Source organism: Gymnoscopelus microlampas (assembly GCF_963454915.1).
Source record: "Gymnoscopelus microlampas genome assembly, chromosome: 16".
In the NCBI taxonomy this organism is placed as follows: domain Eukaryota; kingdom Metazoa; phylum Chordata; class Actinopteri; order Myctophiformes; family Myctophidae; genus Gymnoscopelus; species Gymnoscopelus microlampas.
In genome coordinates this window covers 34,724,413-34,749,982 of record NC_139953.1, presented here as the reverse complement: position 1 = coordinate 34,749,982, position 25,570 = coordinate 34,724,413, and the positions used below count along the sequence as shown (strand labels likewise).

At 45.3% G+C, this 25,570-nt stretch overlaps 2 protein-coding genes across 3 annotated transcripts in view; one reads left to right on the top strand and one right to left on the bottom strand.

Annotated features, from left to right (window-relative positions):
• rad51b (RAD51 paralog B) overlaps positions 1-25,570 on the bottom strand; it is a 105,743-nt gene that overhangs the window by 9,708 nt on the left and 70,465 nt on the right. The window lies entirely within an intron of this gene.
• Positions 9,520-13,851, top strand: LOC311063096 (leucine-rich PPR motif-containing protein, mitochondrial-like; the record flags this gene model as incomplete). The annotated part of the gene is made up of 1 exon (XM_084082305.1): positions 9,520-13,851. The coding sequence occupies one exon, from the start codon at positions 9,520-9,522 to the stop codon at positions 13,849-13,851; it is 4,332 nt and encodes a 1,443-aa protein (XP_083938431.1).

Below are 25,570 nucleotides of genomic sequence, written 5' to 3'. Positions count from 1 at the left end.
CACCTCAGCTCTTAATGGGTTAAAATTATAGATAGATGGACCTTTATCGATCCCGGTGGGGAAATTCAGTCGCCAGAGGCAGCACAGCAGTTCAAATACAGATACAGAGTAAGATAAGTACAGTCAGGAGTAACAAACACAATAGCTAGGAGTCCAAAGAAGAAAAACATCACAAGAACACCCTCGTGAGTGGAACATTGGAGGACTTTCAGCGACCCCTCTCGTCTCCCTGAATTTGTTTTCTTTCCTACATGCAAACAAACTAACCCTATAAAGGGAGCGGTCAGGGTCAGGAGGAGGAGGGGGGGGGGGGGGCTGTAGAAGGAGTGTGGGGGGGGGGGGTCCTGTAGAGAGCAGCATGAAGCGGCTCACACTAATAACACAAAACTAACACAACCTCCACTTCCCCCCGCACTACCCACACTACAATGCCAAAAACCTGTTTGATGTCTTACATAATAGTCCTAATTAGCCCCCATGTCTCACTCACACACACATACACACACACACACAGGCCCCGGCCCAACGCAAACCTCACCAATAATCAAATCAAACTGCTAAATTACAGAGAGGGGGCCCCATTACAGCTCGACACGCAGCCCTGCCTCTCAGCGGCCCCGGTCATGGGAGCTTGGCCTTGGCTGGCTGCTGCACACACAGCCAGCAGCGGCTAAAGGCTTCCAGACTCAGCCCCTGATTACTAATAATGAGTCAGAGTGTGTGTGTGTGTGTGTGTGTGTGTGTGTGGAGGCGGAGGGTGTGTGGGAGAGAAAGCATGTGTGAGAGGGAGTGAGAAGGAGGTTTGTATGTTGTTGTGTAATGCCTAGTTTATAATTTGTCCTACGCTGGTGTAGTGTGCCGAACTACAAGAACCACAATGCCTTGCTTCCGAGGCGCATTGTGTACCCAAGTATACGTTGGGCTTAATGCGTGTTTATATATTACAGTATTTGCTTGTTATAGAGACGTAATGCGTCGTCCACGAGTTTATGTATACACGTCGCGTATGTGTCTTGTTACGGCTTTTTTTAAAGCAAAAGTCAACAAGTGGCCTGCTCTGGTACTGCAAGCTTGACGCACAAGCGCTCTCATCGGAGGTAGTTGGTGATGCGCGTGTTCTATTGTCATCAAGTTGATGACCAAACCTGGAAGGAGGGTGTACTGTACTTTCGGGAGGTGGGGGGGTTCCAAATGGACCCTTACAGGTCTGTAACTCTGGGAGTTATGGGGGGGCTTGAAATTAAAAAAAGGTTTGAGAACCACTGCTCAATGGTCTTGGCTTGTGTGCGCGTGTGCACGACGTGCTCACTCTTCTTGTCTGTGAGTCTCTCTCCACTGTTCAGTACTGTTTCTGTACTGTACAGTTGTGTTCTACTCCCCTCCCCTCCCCTCCGGTCCTCTCCGCCTGCTGGAAACAGTGAGTCAGCCCCCAGGCTCGCCTTTTGTTTCATGTTTATCTATTGAGTGTCTCCAATAGGGAATAGAGAGGCTGTAAATTGCACCATTGCTCCATGCTGTCCTCCTCGCCATCCTCCTTGACCCGCCACTGTGAAAAGGCCAACGTTAGGAAAGTGCATATCGCAATCTATTTATCAGGCTTTTATTTATCTAATTAGAATTGAGTGAATTCACTCGGCGGCGATTTTGCCATGTCATACACCCCCCTCTGTGTTATTTTTGCCTATGTTTCACGCCAGAATAGGGACGCTAGGGTTGAGGTGGTTAAAGTATGAAGTTCTTATCCATTACTGATGCCCATGTGTCTAAGTGAGTGTCTCTTTCAGAGTGGAAAAAAGATAGGTAATCAAATATATTTCCAATTTTTGATCCCACGATTTTGCAACCCCATTTTTTTCACCCAGTGCCAATTGTCTAAGTAATCCTGGGCGCTACACTCCCTCTGCCAGCCTAGGGAGAGCCCAGAGCCGAGCTCATGCTTCATGTGTTCATGTGGTTAAAAAAAAAATTGAATTCAATGAACAGAAACACACCAAAATACAGTTATAATGGTTAGTTACATATATTTACCTAAATGCAATATAATGATGGCACACTACCAGGAAATATACATTAAATTTACTGCCTGCCTTATAAGTTCACATTTCTGTACAATTTGCATAACAAGACCACAAGAACTCAAATTACAATGCTTTTTTTCTTTTAAACCAGCGTAGCCACCAGCAGAAGCCTGTTGCCTTACATAACCTCTCCCAGTGTGACTGTGAGTAAAGAGATGCTGTATCTTAACGCAATTCCTCATAAATGGGTGGTTTGCGGCTGACGTGGGCTTACGCTCAACCAAGTGTGAGTCATGTTCTGAAGATGTGGTTCTTTTCACCATTCTGTCATTAGCACACATACATGCACGCATGGATGGATGTAATAAATAGTAAGAATAGCGCACGGTGTGTGTGTGTGTGTGTGTGTGTGTGTGTGTGTGTGTGTGTGTGCGTGTGTGTGTGCGTGTACATGTGTGCATGGGCACAGAGGAATTCTGACGAAATGCACCAACTTGTTTTGTGGCATAGACCTCGGAAACAAGGGACCTGGGACATATACACACCGGCCAAGGGCTGAGGAAGGCCCAGCAACGCCTTTATTTTCTCAGGCGACTGAAGAGGTTTGGTATACGGGCCCCATAGCTCTACAGGCTTTCTACAGAGGAACCACAGAGAGCATCCTGGTTGCAGCGACACCTGGTATGGGAACTTAACTGACCTCAAACACAAAGCAATGCAGAAGGTAATGTGCGGACAGCTGAGCACATCAGCAGGGAATTTCAGGCGGTTTACTGGAGGTGGGGAGAGGTGAAGCGCCGCTCCGCTAGTTGTGGAGCGCCCGCACAGAAAATACCCCAAAGGAGTGGATAAATTATTATTATAATAAAATTATTACATAGCCTCAGCTCCCAGTACCTGCCACTTGTTACTGTCCCTTGTCCGCCCACAGAATATGAGAGTATAACTTACAGTATTTATGCTCCATGGTCCTGGAAATAGTTCCAGAAAAGACATTATTCTGGAGCACTTCATCCCTTTGGGTGATTTTAAAAGTTTACCTCGGACGTAAAAAACACAGAGGTCTGCAGCTGTTTGACTTGAGTTTGTATTAACGTGTAATTTGTGTGTTTTTTTTGCTTTGTGTTTTATTGTATTATTTTATGTTGTAATGACTGCTTGTTTGCTTTCTTGGCCGGAGCTCCCTTGTAAAAAAGAGATTTCCATCTCAATGGGACTCACCTGGTTAGCCACTTAAGCCCTATAAACGTCATTTATAGCACTGGTTCTCAACCTGCGGGCCGGGGGCCCGCTCGTGGGCCATGAGAGTATTGCAAGTGGGCCTCCGAATAATTGGCAAAACTCTTAAGATCTGAATGAAAATGTCATTAATATTAAAAAGTGATACCAATAAATATACCGCGTTAGTTTAATTGATCCAAGGCGGAACGCAATCCATTGATTGATCGTTAAAATAAACAGTCGCTGAAAATGCACGCAGCCCACCCATCTGACCACTTAACACGGCAGCCTGTTGGCTGCCGTGTTAAGTGGTCAGATGGGTGGGCAGAAAAACACTTTCAAGACTTTCAAGTGGGCCCTGATCCAGACATGTATAGGGGTGTATTTATTTATTCATACTAAAACATATCGCAACGCAGCGTGACCAGTAGATCTGCTATTATTTTTTTTTATATTGTGATATTAGATTTTGTCCATATTGCCCAGCCCCAATACACCACATTGTGTTAGTAATAATATTAACCGCACACACCAGCACACACATGATGAGTGACACATGACACAATGAGTACAATAAGCAAGGTCATTTATTTTTTCGAGGAATAGAGAGTACAAAGGACCCCAATAGAAACAAGCCATGGCTTTCTTGGGTTTCAAATCCTCTTAACAGACCTTGCATTGAAGTGTACTTCCCTGTGCTTGTCTTTGCAAACTGTTAATAAAGTATTCAATCAATCAATCAATCAATCAGTAATCACATGCATCACATTATTGTACAGTACATGGATGTACAATAATAGATGAGGTATTCCTTACCGTATCAATAATCTTATACATATCAGACAGACAGACACACACACACACACACACACACACACACACACACACACACACACACACATTCATGCATGCAATTGGTAGTGTGGAGGGAATGCTGAGCAGCAGCTGGAGAGACTGGGGGGAGAAGAGGCTAGTAGCCATGCACACTGAAACACACACACACACACACACACACACACACACACACACACACACACACACACACACACACACACACACACACACACACACACACACACACACACACACACACACACACACACACACACACACACACACACACACACACACACACAACACTACAGTTAGCTACACATGAAAGGATTTGTCACATTAAATGACACACAGCAGTCCTAAATTTGATTGCTCATGCCACACTTAAAGCTGACTGGGCTGTTATCTCCATGACAACACACAGGTGACACATGATCTCTCTCACTATATCTCCTACTTTGTCTCTCTCCCCATCCCTCGTGTCTCATTCAATCTCTCTCTCTCTCTCTCTCTGTTCATGATGGCAGGATAAGGATTTCAGCCTGGTCTCAAACCAAATTTGTACTGTAAATTATACTGTAGCTACACAAATATTGTCATTTTTGTCATATAATACGAATACGAATGTGATTGTGGACTCAACCTAGCGATATGTTGACAGGAAACTAACCTAAAGCCTAACCCAACCCTTTCCCTAGCCCCAACCAAAATAACCACCAGATCGGAGCTTGCAGATCTGCCGGCTGCTCAGTAAATCAATTGCAAATAATATAGGCTTTCTGAGAATTTTCAACTATAATGACTTGCCCCCAAAATAGGGACACCAGGTTCAAAGTGGCAAATGGCTTCTCGTAAGCTCAGGCCAAGTGCATGCCATCGAGCGATCTGACAGCCCCGTCAAGGCTGATCGTAATCAGCTGACTCCGGGTCACATTCAAACGGGTCAACAATGCTGCCCAGCTTTCTGAGCAGACAGCTCCCATTCTCAGCCTGCTAATCGCTCCACTGTTGTCTAGTCCAGTGGTTCTCAAAGTGGGGTCCGGGGACCCCCAGGGTTCCTTGAGGGAGTTCCAGGGGGTCCCCAGCTAAATGATAGATAGTTAGTAACCAAATAGGAACCTTATGGGTCTCTGAGTGTACACATTTGTACACTCAGTAGGCACTAGAAATACCATTAAATGCGGGTACGTAGCCTAATGCATGTCAAAGAGGGGGTCCTTGAAATTAAAATGGTTGAGAATCAGAGCCGTAAAAATAATCTTCTCCTATGGGGGTCCCTGCTGGCATATATTTTCAAATGGGTGGTCCGCGGGCTAATAGGTGTCAATTTGGGTCTCTGCATGATGGAGAGTTGGTAACCAAATGGACCCTTATAGATCTTTAACTATTGAGAGCGTAAAATGAAACCAAATGGACCCATAAGGGTCCATTTGGTTTCATTTTACGCTCTCAATAGTTAAATTATTGTTAAACATCTGCATTACTTAATAAAATAATTGTTATTTTGATCAACGTTTGCCTTTTGTCTCTCCTATGGTACAGTACCACATCAATACAGCATGGAATTGGGGACAAAATCGTATAAAAAAGGTTTTGGGTCTGAGAGTCTAAATCTTATCAAACGGTGGTCCGTGGCTCAAATGCCGAATAAATAATGGCCCTTGATATGAAAAGGGTTGAAAAGCACTGGTGTAGACGGACATGTCTTGGGTTTTATTGCGCTCTCGGCAGGACATCTCGCATGCTGCTCGGGTTCACTTCGGGGAGCATCCTCAAGGGTCAAGCCATTTCCGTCCCAAATACAGATACATCATAACCATAGTTTTGTTTTTGCAATTAATGGTCCAAAGTTGTTTATTTGTTTCAACGTCGTCAGGCTGCTGTGGATCTTTGTCTCTTGCGGTCTTCTCTACTGGTTGCATGTTAACCCATTAAATCCGGGAACGCATCTGTGTCATTTAAACAAGGACCAGGAGACCTGGTACTGCCAGACCCCTAGTGGTTGAAATCTGAATGGCCGGACTTCGCTTGACGTGTGTGCAGAGGAAAAGAGGAATTCAATTCTGACATCCCCATATATGGACGAAAGAGGGACAAAAGAGGGACGAAAGAGGGACAGACAATTATCCCCATATATGGACCAAAGAGGGACAGACAATTATCCCCATATATGACCAAAGAGGGACAGACAAAGCCTCATGTAGGCCGACCCTCTGGGTCTGGCAAAAAAAATGTTTTCTAAATCCTAATGTTGCTATAGTGGTACTCAACTTTTTCATGTCAAGGACCTCCCAGAATTATTATGTATTTGGCCGCGGACACTAACCTGACTCCGCCAGATGGAAGAAGCTTGCGGCACATTTGTTTCACAGGCTACGTCCACCTGGGACCTCGGTAGCACAATCGATGAAGGGGCGGTCCCTTTTTTTCAAGCTACTTGGCAGGTGATTGGATGGGACGGTCGATCAACCAATCATATTGACGTGTCTACATGACGTACTGTATAGTAGCTGCGCCAGCAGCAGTTCTTTTGTATACTATTCAAGCATGATGAATCGTGAAAGAACTACAACACAATAAGCGCTTATTGATGACGTCACATCCGGTCTCGCCAAGATCCCGCCCCTAGCAGCCGCTGATTTGTTCGCACACGCAGCGGTGCGGAGTAGCCCTACTACTACTATCTGAGCGATCCCAGATGGAGGCTGTATTGTGAACCTGTGAAGTCAATGCCGCCCCCATTGGAGTCAGGTTACGCGGACACCCCATCTCAAAATATGTTGTTCCAGGGACCATGATAAGAGTAAAAAAAAATAGCTTCAAAACATATATACTATAGAGCTTGTACATCTGACATTTTTGAATAGCCAAAGAAATCTTAAAATGACACAGATGCGTTCCCGGTCCTAATGGTCCAAAAGTTGTTTATTTGTTCGACGTCGTCAGCCCTGCTGTGGATCTTTGGCTCTTGTCTTCTCTACAGGTTGCATGTTAATGTCAATGATTTTAAATTTAGATGCGTGGCAGTGAGGTGCTTAAGAAATGCCGCTCACAAACATGCCGCTCACAAACACGGCGCACTGTGTGAGCTTCTAGATCTGCCATTCTCTGACTTATGTTACTGGGAAGGTTACTCCACTGTTGTACTTCACTGCAATTCACTACAGAGACGAGCATGGTCTGTATTCATGAAATGTAAAGTGTTCTCTCAAGATATTTTGTAAGCAGAGACTTGGAGAAGGGGGAGATGGGTCGGGGCATCAGCGTCCATCAGCAGAGACTCTATTTTGTTTTTTTCCCCCCTTCCTCGTTTCCCGTCACAGTTGTTTTCTTTTCCTGTCCAAACAAAACGCTTCGCTCTGCAGGCGAAGCTGCGGCCGCTGGACATTTCCAAGCGCTCAGAGGCGGAGGAGAGAAGAGGAAATGAAAAGCAGCGCTTCTGGGAATAACGGGCTTTCATAAAGAAAGACAGACAGACAGACAGACAGACAGGGGACTAGATAAAGGAAACGTGAAGAAAATATAACTAAAACGAGGAAAATGGAAGTGAAACGCGCATGATTGTGCAAACAGTCACAAAAAGTAGAGACAGAGTAAGAGAGAAATGTGTGTGTGTGTGTGTGAGAGAGAGAGAGAGAGAGAGAGAGAGAGAGAGAGAGAGAGAGAGAGAGAGAGAGAGAGAGAGAGAGAGAGAGAGAGAGAGAGAGAGAGAAGGGGAAATAAAAATCAGAGAGAGAGATAATTGTGAGAGGAAGACAGAAACAGAGAGAGAGGGAGAGAGAGAGCAAGAGGAGGGGGGAGAGGAGAATGGTGTGTGTGTGTGTGTGTGTGTGTGTGTGTGTGTGTGTGTGTGTGTGTGTGTGTATTCCTTTACAAGCAGCAGTGTGAACAAAGAGGTCTTTGTGTGTGTAGACAGAGTGAAGTGGTAGCGGGGCTTTAGGGAGTGTTAAACCCTGTACACTGACTGCATTCCTGCACTGCACTGATTACCAACCCATTTTACTTTACCCTCCAACAGGAAACAACACACTTTTAACTCTTCCCCGTCCTCAACCTCTCTCTCACACACACACACACACACACACACACACACACACACACACACACACACACACACACACACACACACACACACACACACACACACACACACACACACACACACACACACACACACACACACACCTGTAAGACAATAAATACATAAAAAACTAATAGAGCACATCCCAACATGATGGGCAGGTGCAAAAAAAGAATCAAAAACGAGACATACTGTAAAGTCTGTTTGCTCAGCTGCCAAATCCATTGTAGTTTATTATGGTTTTCAGTCCACATGATTATTCTATCGATCACCTTTTCGATTAATCGTATAATCGAGAAGCGCTTTTTTTCCTTTCATTTATCAACAAAACAAGGTTTTTCACAATAAAAAAAAACTAAACATTTTTTTTCCTTTTTAAAACTTTACATTATCAAAAATGTTTTATGGTCAATTAAATTGATTAGTTCGATTAACTGTTGCACCCATACATGCGTGCACACCAAACATCTAAATTGTTCTCTCTGTCGCCCCTGTTGTTCACATGTCCTCTCTCACATCTCTCTCCTTTCCTCGCTTCTCTAATTCCTCCTATTAAAAGGCTCATTTCTCTGTCTTCACTCTAAACCAATTCTTTTAATCCACTTTCTCTCTAATCTCACTATTCTTCCCCTTTAAGCCTTTATTCATTTATTTTCCAGTTCCTTAATCTGTCCCCTCCGCCTCAATAACATTTCATTTGAATCTATAAATCTCCATTTATACGTCATCTTACTATGGTGTGTCATATTTTTGCAAGTACACTATGTAACAGACTCTACTGTGAAAAAAGAAAACAAACAACAGAAAACAAAGCCAAGTTAACAGCTGGGTTACATTACTTCTTCTACACATGAAAACACTATTCTAAAGACGTGAGCTAGCAGTGTTGCCAGACTTTGTGAGAGAAACAAGCGGACAGGTCTACGGAATGGTTAAAATCCTAAAGGACCTCAACCTTACATGCTACCAGATTGAAATACCCATACAAGGAGCGACCTAAGCCACCCGAGACTGTGCGCAGAGACCGACATCACTAAAGCTGATGTCATGAACAGAACACAACATTATAAGGATATAACGTAAGATCCATATAAGGTCAAGCGAGAACGTGGCGAGGTCAGCAGTATGACATGGTACCCCCTCAGGTTGCAACAGAAGCTCATTGCTGGATTGTACAAGGTCATCATACAGCAGTGCTCACATACCAGCACTCACACAGCAAGTCTCATCAGCTGGGTGCTCCTCTTATTTTCCTCCGTGGTAGAAAGCCTGGTGACGCTTGGTGACGTAATCAATCAATCAATCAAACGCAAGGTGAAGCATAGTGGTCTCGTCCTGTAGTTTTTGAGCGGTCACGTGGTACGGATGCCCTTCCATGCTGTGACGAAACTAAACATGGCTGGGTTCTTGAGATCAGCCCGGCTCATCAGATTCTCGCCTTCGGGGCTGCTTCAGATCACCGGCACCAAGCGGAATGGACCGCCGCTCAGCCGGCTGTACGGCGGGGCCGTGGCCAGCAGAACCAGACGGGTCGCCGCCGGTGTGGAACATGCACCTCGGCAAGCGTGGCCCTGTGCATCAGGGACCATGCGAGGCTATGCTGTGGCTACAGAGCAGAGAGACGACGCCAGCCTGAGCGTGCGTTCCAAGCAGGCACAGACGTTTGATTGGGCCCTGGCCAAGTTGGACAGCTCTGTGAGGAGGACGGGACGCATCACCAAGACCCAGTTGCTCCGCATCTTCCACGACATTTGCAGGACAGGCTATCCTTGTGGTAACCAGGCTCTCCTGCTGTTGCGTAGCTGTGGCTCTCTGCTGCCAGAGATGCCCTTGGCAGAGCGCACAGAGCTCGCACACCGCATCTGGGACAAGCTACAGGAGTTGGGTGCATCATATGATGCCAGCCACTACAACGCCTTGCTGAAGGTTTACCTGCAGAACAAATTCAAGTTCTCCCCCACTGAGTTCCTGGCCAAGATGGAAGTTGCTAATGTTACGCCCAACAGAGTGACCTACCAGAGACTTATCGCAGCTTATTGCCAAAGTGGAGACATCGAGGGAGCCAGCACCGTCCTAGGTTTCATGAAGAGCAAAGATCTGCCAATCACTGAAGCTGTGTTCAACTCCCTGTTAACGGGCCACGCCAAAGCGGGTGACATGGAAAGTGCTGTAAACATCCTTCCTGTGATGCGTGGAGCGGGTATCAAACCTGGTCCAGACACTTACGTGGCACTGCTCACTGCATACGCTGACAAGGGGGATATGGAGAATATTAAAAAGGCAATGGAGACGGTGGAGGCTGCAGACAGCAGTCTGGTGGACAGGGACCTTATGCAGGTGATCTTCTCTCTGGCCATGGCTGGACACCAGCAGCACATCCCAGAGTTGGTGGAGCGCATGAGGCATGAAAGGGGCTATGTACCAGATGCTATGAACCTGTGTTTGAGCCTGATCACGCAGGGCCAGGAGGACACAGCCTTCACAATCCTTAAGACATTCCCCACCCTGCAGGTTGAAAACCTGAACTCTGACTGCCCCAACCTGGGCAACTTCTTCCTCAGACACTGTGTCAACATGGAGAAGCCTGTGGAGAAGATTGTTCATTACTGTGAAGAACTTCAGGATGCCAATCTACATGCATCACCACTGCTCTTCACTCTGTCATGTGCTCTGGAGGCCAAGAAGACAGGTTTTTCCTATGAACTGATGAAGGCAGTGAAGGAGCAGGGTCTCCCCTTAAGGCCTCACTACTTTTGGCCCCTCCTTGTGCAGCATGTGAAGGACCGCAACACTGCAGGTGTGTTGGAGGTGTTGAAAGGTATGCAGGAGCTGGGAGTGGCTGCTGATGTGGAGACGTTCTCCAAATACATCCTCCCGGTCTTCCCCGACAAGGACGCTGCACGCCAGACCCTGCAGGAGGTGGGCTGCTCTCTGGAGTCAGAAGGCTTTCTCTCTTCAGAGATTCGCTCGTTCGCTACTAGTGACCTGGCTGCACTCTACACCAAGTTGTCGGATCCCTCATTTCCTGCGATGGACCTCAATGGTTTTCAACGCAGTCTCATCATTGGATTCAGAAAGTCTGACAATGTGGAAGACATGGTGAAGATCACTGAGTTCCTGTACAACGATCCACGCTTCTGCAGGGACAACTCCACTCCTGCTGAGGCTGTAGCCTACTTTCTGTACCACCTGATCAATTCAATGGGGGAGCCGGTTATACAGGCACAGGAAGAGAAACTGAGACAATACTTTCACAAACTTAAGTCACACAAGATCGTCATCCCATATAACATCTACAGAGGCATCAGGAACATCCTGGACTCGTACCATCTCTCAGAGCTCATCAAGGATGTGCTGATTCTGGTGGACCCTAACGACACAGCAGCGCGTTCCTTTCCCAGAGTCACTGGTGTTGAAGGCAAGCTGTTGATGCTGGAGAAGAACTTGGCAGAGCTGAAAGAGGGGGAAAAACCTGTACGAGCTGTTCTTAAACAACTCATACTGTTACTCTGCGCTGAGAATAAACTAGAACGTGCCCTGGAGCTGAAACGGCAATATGAGGACGAGATTGGTGCTGGCGGTTACGCTGGTGGATACGCCGCCCTCATCAACCTTTGCTGTCGCCAGGACAATTTGGAAGAGGCCATCAACCTGAAGACAGAGCTGAGTCGGAAGGATTCTTCGGTGGCGCTGGATGCCAATAAATACCTTGCCTTGGTCAAGCTTCTGGCTAAGCATGACAGAATGGATGAGGCAGTGGACATGCTGAAGGAGATGAAAGAGAAGGACGTGATGTTGGCAGAAGGCAACATCGTCACACTCTTCCACTTGCTCAACAGTGTGGGGGTCAAGGGTGACATCGAGGCCGTCCGCCGTCTCCTGGACACAGTGTTCACACTGGGACTGACCAGGCCCAGCGGCAACCTCTGCTCACCGCTTATCTCCGCTTACCTACAGAATAACGACATGTCCGGTGCTCTAGAAGCAGCCATGGAGTGCCACAAGCTCTACAAGCAGATGCCTCGTATCCATGACATCATCGTAGCCATGGTGGAAAAAGGAGACACTGAACTGCTGAAGAAAGCCATGGACTTTGTGAGTCAGGAGCGAGGAGAGATGACTATGCTGTATGACCTCTTCTTTGCCCTCATGCAGACAGGCCGGTACCGCGAGGCCCGCAAGATCATAGAGACTCCTGGGCTGAGGGCCAGGCCTGGGCGCCTGCAGTGGTATGCAGAGAAATGCATTAGCAACAGCCAGATGGAGCCCTTAGAGAACATGGTGGAGGTGACAGCCAAGCTGTTTGGGTGTGACCGTGACGAGATGTACTTCTACATCCTCCGTCTATGCAAGGGGACAAACGACTTCCGTAAAGCAGAGGCGACTTGGACCAAGATGCAGGAAGAAAATGTGATTCCCAGGGAGAGGACCCTGCGCCTACTGGCCAACATTCTGAATAGCAACGGTCAGGAGGTGCCCTTCGAGGAGCCTGAGAATTGGTATGAAGACGTCTCCACCATGGAAAAGGTCCAGAAGGTCGTCCAGGAGAAGGTCCCGTTGGTGACGGAAGCCTCCAGTAGCAGAATGGCTGCCCCCGTCCCCAACAGAGAAATAGACTACTCATCACGTATGGTGACACTGTGTAAGAAGAAGAAGCCCAAAGAGGCCTATGGATTGCTGAAAGACGCTGAAAAAAAGGGGTTGGTTGTGAGTCCTACCGCTTATGATGTTCTGATCCGCACGCTATTGGCTGAGGGAAGTCTGGAGGATGCCATGCAGGTGAAAGACACGGCTGTGACTCGTGTCTCAGGTTTTCAGCTCCATGACATTGCCAACAGCTTGCTCATTGTCACACTCAGCAAGAAAGGCCAGGGGAAAGACGGCCTTGCAACACTCAAGTCCATGCTGCAGGCGGACCAGGTGCCCACGCCGCTCGCCATCACCCGACTGGTCCAGGCCCTGGGCACAGAAGGTGATGCAGCCGGCATCCAGGAGGTGTCCTCCCTGACCAAAGCCCTGGGCTCTCCCCTCACTGTGTCCAGTATGCTGTTCCCCAACAACATGGCCCTCGCACACATCAGGAGTGGTGACGTGGAGTCTGCTATAGAGATTTTTGAGGCACTGTACACCGCTCCACAGAGCTTATTCCCTAGCATGTCCTACGTCTTCAGAAAGCTCCTCGAGGAGAACAACGACAAGGCCATGGACAAACTGAGTGCTATGGCGGAGCGCCTAGCCAATCACTTCGCCTGCTACCGGCCAGCCACAGACCTCTTCCTGGAGCTACTAGAGATGGACAAAGTAGAGGATGCAAAGTTCATGCTAACTCGCTGTAACGCAGTGGCTGAGCAGAAGGCCGTGCTAGTGTCTTACCTAATTCGACTGTCCCAGAAACCTGGACAGGTGGGCAAGGTCAAGAGCCTTTTGAGCCTGATTCCAGATTTCGCAGAGAAGGACGTCCAATACACACACATGATGAAATGTTACGCTCAGGATAACGACCTGGCATCAGCCAAAGATCTTCATGAACTGATGGTGAAGGAAGGAGTGCATGTGGATGAGCTGTCACTCAAACGACTGGCCGTGCTCTACCGCAACGCCGGGGAGGCCGTCCCTTACGCAGAGCCCCCTGAGTCCTTTAAGTTCTACGCAGAAAAGCTGAAGGAGAGAAAAGCCCAAGCAGCAACAGAGGAGTAGAGACTTGTTCTCCCAGCCTCACCTTTTCCCTCCATCACTCTTTGTCCTTAATTTAGTTTTTTTTGCCAGACCCAAGGGGTCTGGCTTACATGAGGCTTTGTACCTGTTTTCTCCATACATGGGCATGCCCCCTTTGTCCTTAGGCCCCAGCCATAAAAGTCTGTCCCCCTTTCGTCCATACATGGACATGTTTTGTACCTGTTTTCTCCATACATGGGCATGCCCCCTTTGTCCTTAGGCCCCAGCCATAAAAGTCTGTCCCCCTTTCGTCTATACATGGGCATAGACACATGGGCATCTGCCGGGTCTGGCAGAACCAGGTCTCCTGGTCTTGTTTACAAGTTCTTTGAGTTGGGGTAAAATATTGTGAAAAACTGTGTTCATGCTGTCAGTATGTTAAAGTTTGTCCGCTGCACCGCTGAAAATGAAGATGTACAGAAGTATTTATGCTAATAAATAAACTAGGATATACCTTGAGGATTCTAACAGGGGCCCTCATCCAAGGTCACTTTGACTATGCATGCACCTCATGGTACCACAACACCAGTCAGGCCTTAAAAACAAGGCCTGACTTGTGGCCTGACTGACCCCCAGCAAAATTAGTTAATATAGCATCAAAATCTATTTAACGCTATGTACATCAGCTATTTGACTTGTGAATCTGCCATAATGTTTTTTAAAATAATAATAATATTTTTTTTTAAATGTGAGGGTCCTCGACATGAAAACGTTTGAGAACGACTGGTTTAAACATTAGACAGCAAGCCCAAATAAGCAACTATAATCGTTAGAAACAAGCCCCAAAAACCGCAACCACCAATGTTTACAAGTGAATTTACAGAAAAACAATCCCAAAGTTGCTTATAAGAAGCAGACTTGACAACACTTGAAGCGAGGCGCTTCCCACCACTGCGATGGTCACACAGCTCCTATCACAGAGTGGATGTGTTCTAGTGTGAGCTTACAGAGGCATGACTTTGCAGTTTCAATCCCTAGAGCGGATGGGGACATCTTGACAAGGTTAAGTGAAGGAAAATATCCTCGCTAATGTGTGGAAACCTTGTATGTCCAAAACCGTTAAAACACTTTCAACCTGGCAGCCCTATTTGGGGCATTTAAGCTTGCAGATCGGTTATTTTCACTATTCACCGGACAAAAGAAGTATATAGGGTTGTCTATTTTCAGGAGATGCATATAAAATGCATCAATAAAAACTGTTCCAATAGATCCGATGTTCTTATAAGATTTAGTCATAAGCTATAATACTTTTCACTGGAAATATTTGTAAAACCAAAAGAATAGCATTGATTTAAGGTGAAAAAAAGAGAGATACAAGGTTTCCACCACTCTACCATTAACAAGCACCACTGAGGTGTACTTGAGCAAGGCACTTAACTCTCGTTACCTCCGTCAATGCAGTTGGACAGGGCTTACGTTTGTTCATCTGCTGACAAAATAACTTGAGAACGGATTTTCAAGACATTTTGGGGAGGCAATTAGGGCTGCAACTAATCGAATATTTTCTTAACGATTATTCTATCAATTATTTTTTTCTTTTCATTAATCAAATGATTGAGAAACTTGTTTCCTTTGTTTTATTTAATATAGTGTGCGAAAATAGATGATCTACAATGCATTACAACGTTTATTTCTTTCAAATAATCGATTCATCCGATTAACTGTTGCACACTTAGTGGGAATGATCATCAGGCTACCCTGGAGAGATGATTAACTTCTGGGTCAAAAAGGTCAAGCTCCTGATTAAGGTCAAGGTCCGTCTCTCTCTATAACTCAAGAGCGGAAGTGCAGATTTTCCAGAAACTTGGTGGGAATCATCAGTAGGCTGCCCCGAAGAGATGATTAACTTTTGGGTCAAAGAAGAAGATTACCTTTATTAATCCTCGTGGGGAAATTATTTTTTCACTCTTTTTTCCCCCCTCTTTTTCTTTTACACACACACACACACACACACACACACACACACACACACACACACACACACACACACACACACACACACACACACACACACACACACACACACACACACACACACACACACACACACACACACACACACACACACACACACACACACACACACACACACACAGGGCTTATAGACATGCAAATGTGGAGATGGACTGCCAGAATGGTTAGTCGCTAGGTACAGTACCTTGCTCAAAGGCAACTTGGCAGTCCATGTAAAGCTAGCTAGGGTTTCGTGTTGCCAGATTCTGTGAGAGAAACAAGCGACCAGGTCTATGAAAAGCTACATTCACTGTTTCTCGTCAGAGAGATTGATTGATTTGACCTACTTTCGCGCTGCTCGCTGGTGATGTAATTAATTATTTGGGAGCAGGTGTGTAAGATTCCAATAGTATAAACATTTTAAATGGCTTTCATATACTCTTAATATATTTTTTTCAATGAGATTTGGCCTGAATTAGTGGAGAGTCACCTTAAATTGGCACCTCTCCAGCTTCCAGTCCACACTCCATATACTGATTATAGAGTGTAGTGTACATCTAGTCGCCAAATTGTCTATAGCAACTTCAATGTGTCAATCATCAAGACATTCTTTGTACGTACTTTTACGAATTCAAAGGATGTGATGCAAATCATGCCAACTCAAGAGTATAGTTATACTGTAGTTATAGTCACAGATTGTGAGCTATATTTAATGCAATGTTGGAAACGGAATGCACATGTATGTATGTATGTATGTATGTAGTTGACCTCCGTCTACCTCTGGACACAGCATATGCTAATAAAATCTGTTAAGACAAATTACTGCATAAATATGGTTATGTAGCAGGAAGGCCTTATCTGTGACACATGACTCATTTGGAAAATGCCTCCATTATTATACATGATTGAGCTAGAAGGCACTGAAGCTTGCTCTACAGTTCCACTCATTGAGCACAGCTCCAACTCAACACCTCAGATATATTATGCTGACAATTCACACCCAAAAACGAAACATGGAATTCTACGTATGAGCACGACTGCCACAAGCATTAACACGCATTGAGTTAACCACTTAAACCCTATATAGTTTGTTGACCAGGGTCCCCCAGGGGTATGTCCTTGGCCCCCTCCGTTTTTTCCCCTCCACACCAAATCCCTTCGGCGAATCTACAGTACAAGTTCACAACATGTGTAGTTGCCCATTATAAGATGACAAGCGTAAGAGTAAAATAAGATAGTGTATGCACATATTAAGCCTGTCCTGACCACGTACATACACTGCTACTCTTAAAGATTATTAGAAAATTAACACCCCAAAAATGGCCAAAACTAAGAAACGCAGGCGGTGAGTTAAGTTTAACCCACTTAAACCCTATGTACTTTGTTGAGCTGGGTCCAACAGGGGTCTGTCTTTGACCCCCTCGTTTTCTCCCTCTAAACCAAATCTTTTCGGCAAAAATAGACAATCTAAAAGCTCACAACTTGTATATCGGAATTTATTGATCAAATTGCTGATAGATTTTGCCCGAATGTTCGCCTACTATGAAATGCCCAGAACAGGGAGGCCAGGGTTCAACGTGGTTAGAGATGTTAGTGTGTGTATGCACATACTAAGCCTCTGTCCCTGCCCACGCAAACACAAACACTGGTACACTTAAAAGTCCTGTGTCCTGCCCACATATACACGCCGGTACACTTAAAGCCCGGAAACTGGTTTCTAAAGAGATGTATACAAATCTCCTCCGATTACCCATAATCCCTGTGGGAGGCCACATGGGGCATTGGACTTCCTGGCACCCGTTTCTGTGCGACATCCCTGGAGGCACACTCATTCATCCCCACACACAACACACCGCCTATGGAACCGGCATTGCAGGTGCGGCAGTAATTTGTGTGTGTGCGTGCGCGCGTGTGTGTGTGTCTGTGCTTTGTTTTGTAAGTGCAAAAATTGCCTATTGCTGCATGGTGATTATTTATATCCTATAAATAGACATAAGTATAGTTATAGAGGATATAAATACTGTATGTGAGTGTTGTAATATAGGTCATGATATTCAGTATGCATGAAAATCCCTTGTTTTATCGTATTAACATGTAGTCCCTTCAAGCTCTAAAGCAAACTGCATGGTCACTATATCAATATACTTGTGTTGTACAGAGCAGGACATACATTAATGGACAAATTAGTGTGTGTGCGTGTGGGTGGGTGTGTGTGTGCGCGTGTTTGTGTGTGTGGAGTGACTGTCCTCAGATGACAGCACAACTGTTAATGTTAGCTGATTCATCTCTAACATAACATAACGTAACATAATTGTGTTCATATTTCATTTAGCCTTTATTAGCCAGCTGAGTCCCATTGAGATGGTAATCTCTTTTACAAGGGAGCCCTGGCCAAGAAAGCAAACAAGCGGTCATTACAACATAAAATAATACAGTAAAACAAAAAGCAAAACAAACAAAACACAAATTACACATGAAACATGCAAACTCAAGTCAAACAGCTGCAAGACCTCTGTTTTCTAACATCTGAAGTAAACGTTTTAAAATCTCTCCAGATTAATGTCTTCCTGGAACTGATTCCAGGACCATAGAGCATAAATACTAAAAGCTACAGTACACTACCAAACGATGTGAATGGACGAGGGACATTATAATAGCAGATATACAAGCTCATAGCGCGGCACCGAGTGCCGCGATATGAGCTTGTAGATCTGCTATTTTTGAAAAATCATGAAAATGTCTGCAAATCTTTGAATATATATATTTTTAAAGCGAACATTTTTTAACTCAAATCTTTGATTCTGGGGGTCCCTGGAACAATATATTTTGATATGGAGGTCGGCGGCCAAATACATATAATTTTGGGGGTCCTTGACATGAAAATGTTGAGCACCACTGATATAGAAAAGTTTTTCAGAATACTGTTGGGATTTAGAAGACATATTGTAGAATCGGCCTCAGGCCTTAATAGGTTAACAAGTGGCAGGTTGGGGTGAATGGTGCATGAATTAGATTTCAAAATTAAAATCTCAGGATCCACTTGGGAACGCCACGGCTCCAATGTGGATCTTGGACTTCATGTGACCAGCATGACGTATGATTCTGATCAGAGCCCCGTTGACTTCCAATAACAAATTCAATATAATATTTCAGTACAAAACGCATGTGAAATCGTTCCAGTGGCTTTCTATGATTACAGTAGATGTACCGTACACTCTCGGAGTTACAGACCCGTAAGGGTCCATTTGGACCCACTCGGTGGTCCCCGGACCCCACGTTGAGAGCCAGTGATGTATTGTGTACGTATTGATGGTGCAGATAACAGAGGGGCGTTCAGCGATGGCCTGGGGAGATGGAGAAGTGACTCTACAGGAGGAAGTGAGAATGTTTATGCTCACTATGCTAGCTTCATTTCCCCTTTATGTTGTTTGGAAAGGTTTGAAGCCAGAGCGCTAGCGCTGGGCAGCTCATGTTATTACCCCGGGACGGATAAACAGAAGGATGTAAATTTTCGGACTCCAACAACATAGTGCACGATGGAGAGACCAATGGTTAGTAGCTGACAGAGATGAATAGAAGGATATGCTTCCCCTTTGTGACACAGTGACTGTGCAAAAAGAGGCTGATGTTTACAATGTGACAGAGATTAGTGTAAGTCACGTCCGCACTGGCTGCCTTTGTAGCTCTTATGGTTAACTTAAACAAAGTCAAACTACGTTTCCAGAGGCACACGTGACATCACCCTCTGCGAAAGTCCTCCGTGACTCATTTTTGTCGTTTTGATGTCACTTTCGTCATACAACGCATCGTTCGACACTTGGTGCACAAAGCATAGTCACTTAATCACTTAATTGTTACAGTATATACTTCGTTGACTGGGGTCCCTCAGGGGTCAATCCTTGGTCCCCTCTGCAGCAAATCTCTTTGACGAAACTAGCTGATCTACAAGCTCACAACACGTACGGTAGCAACTCGACACGTTGTGACCTTGTAGATCTGCTAGTTTAATGTTTGCCTGTTATGACATGCACAGAATAAGGGCGCTAGAATTTTGTTTGTGAAGTTTGCTGAGAAGTAGACTTATTCCTACCAATGACATGGTTAAAAACGTTTAGAAAAACGTTCAAAAACCTTTTAAGAGGACGATCTTATCCAGAGCGACTTACCAGTGTTTATTGAACTCTAGCCAATACACAAGGTAAATCATCTCACAAATAGAGTGCAGAGAGAACCGTGTAGGGCCTCAAAGAGACTAGGATACCAGTGAACCTGTCACGGTCCGCTCCTCAGCCCTTGGACTAAACCCTAACCCTAACCCTGTGTTTATTTGTTTATGGACTTATTAGGCCTATATGTTTCTGTTGTTCAGTATGTTCTGTATTAGTCTTGTATTCTGTTACTCTGTTGTTGCCTTGGTGCCCTGCATCTGATTCTGTAGTATCGTTCCTATTGTTTCCTGTCTGCCTAGTTACTGTTTACCTGCCTTGTCTCTTGATCGTTTTTGAGTTCACCTTTGTCTAGTTAGTCCTTGTCTACATACAGTATATATATGCCCCTGTGTGTTCAGTTTCCTTGTCAGATCGTCGCTTCATGTCAGTGTGTTATGTACTCTGTGTTTTGGCTGCAAGCCATTCTGTATTATCAGCCCTTGTTTTGCCTGCCCCATTTTATGGGAAGTTTAAGTTGGTAAATAAACCTCCTGAATCTTGATTCTTGCCCGTTCGTCGTACCACTTTTGGGTCCTCTGAACTCACCCTGACAGAACCTAGCATCTGTCTGAATGACATGCTATCTAAATCACATTCTGTACATTTGTGGTCGAGAAAAACTATCTCGGAAACAAAAAATCATGAGAACAAGTGACCAAGATTAGTTATACTTAAAACCAGTGTTGATTTCGTCAACTAAAACTATGACGAAAAATGTTTGTCGACTACCTTTTTTCACTGATGAAAACTAGATAAAAACGAAATAAAAACTAAGCTACGATGACAAAAACTCAGACTAAATATATAGACAATTTTGTCAACAAATAAAAACTAGACTAAAATGTTAGTGAGGGACTAGTGGAGAAGAGATCCAGACAGTAGAACTAAAAGACAAGTCATTTTATGTTTGGTTGTGCTCTGGCGTTGCGCTCTGAAAATAGCAGATCTACAAGCTCTGCGCGGCTATTTTCAGCATGCAACCAAGTGTAAAATCATCCATTACGACGCCATCAAGACCCGCCAAAATACATTTTAGTCGACAAAATCAACTGTAGATTTAGTCGACTATAATGTTATGGTATTTAGTCGACTAAAACTTGACAAAAACTAGACTAAAATATGACTGAAACTAAATGGAATTTTATTCGAAAGACTATGACTGAAACTAAATCAAAATTTGCTGTCAAAATCAACACTACTTAAAACGCATGTTGAAAGTTATCAAAGTGCCACTGGGGGCGGGCAGGGGGCGGTAGGACGGACAGCGTGGGTGAGGGAACGGGGGGGGGGGCAAGTGAAAGTTTGGCCCCCAAATGAAATCCCTTCTTACAGGGGATCAAAGCTGAGCTGACTGGCAATTTAATTCCAAGAGGATATTGGTGCTCCCAAAGGCTTCCCCTGCTTCCTGTGAGCCCCCCCTTCCCACCCCCCATGCACACACACACTCATTTTACTATATTTGTGAGGGCATCAACATTTTAGGAGGGGGATTTTATGAATGTCATTTTTAAAAGAAATTGCAATTTTTAACCGTCAACCCCTAAAAGCTCAAAGCGTAGCTCTGCGTGAGCTTGTAGATCGGCTATTTTCAGTGCATGACACCGGCACGCAACCAAGTATAAATCAGGCATAACTCTAACCAACCCCATAAACCTAACTTTAAAACTAAACGCCTAATCCTAACCTGAATCTTTTCCTAAACCTTTTTTAACCATTAAACAACCACTTCTCTTGTGACGAGGACCAGGACAATGTCCTCACAGTGTCTATTTCTCAAATTCTACTATACTTGTGGGGACATTTGGCCCTCAACTATAGCAATACATGTATCCAACACACACACACACACACACCATGCTGCCGGTGATAGTTTGTCGTCCAGTCTTAATGCTGTGCTCACTGAACAGGGATGCCATTATTCCACCATCCTCAGCGCTCCTGTGCTTTCAACACACACACACACACACACACACACACACACACACACACACACACACACACACACACACAGAGCCAGGGAACTCTCTCATTTTCCTCTCTGCACATAACCAGACGGCCCTCTCTCTCTCTCTCGGTGTGTTGTTATGTCCCTCTCTCATCTGTTACACTCTCACTATATCTCCTACTCTGTCTCTCTCCCCATCCCTCGTGTCTCATCCAATCTCTCTTTCGCTCTCTCTATCTCTCCCCCCTCTCTCTCATCAGCCTGAGGCCTCTCCTTTTCCTCTCCATTAATTCCGTTTCTCTCTCTCTCTCTCTCTCTCTCTTTCTCTCTCATACACCCGTGGTTCTCAAACATTTTCAAGGACCCCCAAATTGGCATGTATTTGACCACGGACCGCCATCTGAAAAGATTTAGTGCCATCGTGGATCCAATAAGAGCAGATCTGCATCGCTACAATTTACTCAAAGTTACTCAAAGTTTTCAGATTTCTCCACACATTTTGCACACATTTTCAAATAGACAAATTTAGACACATTTTGGAACCCCCTCAAGGACCCCTGGGATCCCCGGGCCCCAATTTGAGAACCATTGTCATGCACAACCTCTGTGTCAACACCATTTACAGAACCTGTTGTTGAGCTGATGTAGCAGTAGTGGCTCAGAACCTCTGCCTAATGACATAAAAGTCTAATTTCTCCCCCGATCTATAGGGAATTCCCTTTAGTCTAGCGATTAAGCTGTTAGCTTTCCACGTGGGAGACCCGGGTTTGAATCCTGGGTGTTACACTGCTGACTTTTATAATGTTTCATCACAATAGCTCTCCCTTTCCCTCTCCCTCTCTCTCTGATTTATTTGTATTATTTATGGTGTCTGATTGTACTGATGTATTATCTTGTATGTTTTTCATGTTATATCGTCTCTGTCGGGTGGAAACCTCATAATAAGGATAAGGATAAGGATATGTCCAAAACAGTTACTTTTCAGGATTCAAATTCAAAAGTATCAAAAGTAATCAGATCTACAAGCTCGAAACGCGTCGCTTCGCGCCACGTTTCAAGCTTGTAGATCTGATTACTTTTGATACTTTTGAGTGACGCTGTAGTATGATCAAGTAGGGCATTCATTTACGAAAAAACGAAAATGGTTGGAACATGGAGATAGGAGGTTTTCGACCCGACAGCAACAATATGTTTTTATGTTGGGGAAATGTGCATCTTTTGCTACATGCGTATTTACATTGCATTACATGCTTTGTTCCTCATGACATGCTGTCCCTTCCAAATAAACACATCTCTCTCTCTCTATGGTGACATAAGTGGCTGGACATTGGACCCGCTGGCAGACTTCCAGATGGGTGAATGAATGTGTCTCTCTCTGTCACGTTTAACAGCCGTGACACCGTGCTTCCTCGCTCGCTGGCCCACACTGCAGATAGGAAGCGCTGCTGCTTGACCTACAGTATGAGGAAGAGGTACAAGAGGACGTGTGTGTGTGTGTGTGTGTGTGCGGCTGCGCGCGCACGTGTGAGTGTGGAACAGCGGGGGGTCTTCCAGAGGGAGGATGTGGTCTGCACTGTGTGTGTGTGTGTGTGTGTGTGTGTGTGTGTGTGTGTGTGTGTGTGTGTGTGTCGGCTGTCGTGACTGGAAAGGTCACAGTGCAATGAGTACAAAGGGGGTGGGGGGGGGGGGGTACACACACAGAGTAAAAGCAGGAACACACACACACAGTAAAATCCTTGGTGTTATTTTGCCCATTTGTGACTCTGAGAGGGTACCACATGTAATTTGGTTACATAAGTACCCTCTCAGAGTTAAATTAACACTGGGGATTGCCTCTGTTGTGTTCCTGAGTACAGAGGTGTGGACCAGCACCAGTCCAGCAGTGTTGTGAATATAGAGATTTGGATGCATGGGGGGGGACAATAAATGGCTCAGAGGAGGAAGAGAAAAAGAGGACAGACCAGGGGAGGAAAAAGACAGAAAAGGAATGAAAGTGGGTGAGAGAGAGATGAGCATTTACTACTTGCGTGTGTGTGTGTGTGTGCGTGTGTGTGTGTGTGTGTGTGTGTGTGTGTGTGTGTGTGTGTGTGTGTGTGTGTGTGTGTGTGTGTGTGTGTGTGCGCGCGCGTGCGTGCATGTGACCCACAGAGAGAGACAGCTAATCCCAGTTAACAGCTGGTGCCTGTGAGCCACATCACACAGTGGTCATTACCAGCCTGTGTTAAAGAACACTCTGTTTAAACCACTGAATAACCACTGACTGACAGACAGACAGACAGACAGACAGACAGACAGACAGACAGACAGACAGACAGATTGACAGACAGACAGACAGACAGAAAAAACAGAGAGACACAGCAGTTGGCTCGGGCGAGCCTCACTTGCCTCAAGACCCTGTTGATGACCTGGCGCGCCTGCCTCGCTTTAAAACCGATTTCAAAAGTAATGCATTTTTGGTGCGACCTTGCATGGCGGCATGTGTACAGTACGTACACTCCTGCATGCTAACGAACTAAACGTCATGTACATATACCTGCTACTACATACGCTATCTGTAAATATGTGCATTATCCTTTTCATCATTTGACCTTTCTGTATTTTTCTTTTCTCTGCTGCTCTTTAGCTCCATCCTCTCCGTTGTCACGAAAAACTACGAAATGATGGAGCTTGCACGTAAAAAAAAAAACCTTGCACATATACGCAGGAGGTGGAGTGAACCAAAACGAGCGCTCCTGTCCCCCCCTGCCATCCTCGGAAGAATGAAGAAATCGCTTACTGGTCAGAGTTAAATTAACAACGGATCTTACACGGAACAACGTTGCGGATGGGGTCACCCAAACCGCCACCTACTCATAACATCATAGCCTCGCATATGGCTCATAATGTTTGTCACATGTCATGTCGTCTCGTCTAAGCTGTCTTTCTTCACCGTGCGGTCAGACAAAGCTGAAATCCCTCATTTTTTTTATAAATAAACTGCCCCCCCCCAAAAAAAAACATACACACACCGTAAAATCCTCAATGTTCATTCATCCATTTGTAACTCTGAGAGGATGCAGAAGAAACCAAACGGACCCGTTACATTTGCACCCTCTCAGAGTTAAACTAACACTGAGGATTTGACCATGTACCCCACGACTGCCCCTTCGTGTGCCTCCTCGCCAGCCTGAATGACAAACAACCACACAAGAGTCCTCCTGGCGCCGTTGTGGCGTCTACAGCTGGACTCAAGACAACAAGTCTGTCAGCCAAACATGAAACTCCTTCAGCAGTTAACTTTTGATAACGCTGGACCACACACGTTCAGCACTGTGCCAACCCCTCTGACCACTCGCTGAAGGGTCTGACAGAACAAGATTCTTTGGGCAGAATGTCCTCTTTTTTTCAACAAAAGTGCTCTTAGGACTCTTGCTGGAGCCCTCATTCAATGCCACTTTGACTATGCTCGCACCTCTTGGTTCTCCAACCCCTCAATGTCACTAAAGACTGAGCTATGAGCCTCCCAAAACAAACTGATTCGACTGACCCACCTATTTCCAACACATTTTTCTATAGTCTAGGATGGCTCAGGGTAGAAGACAGGGTTAAGCAATTA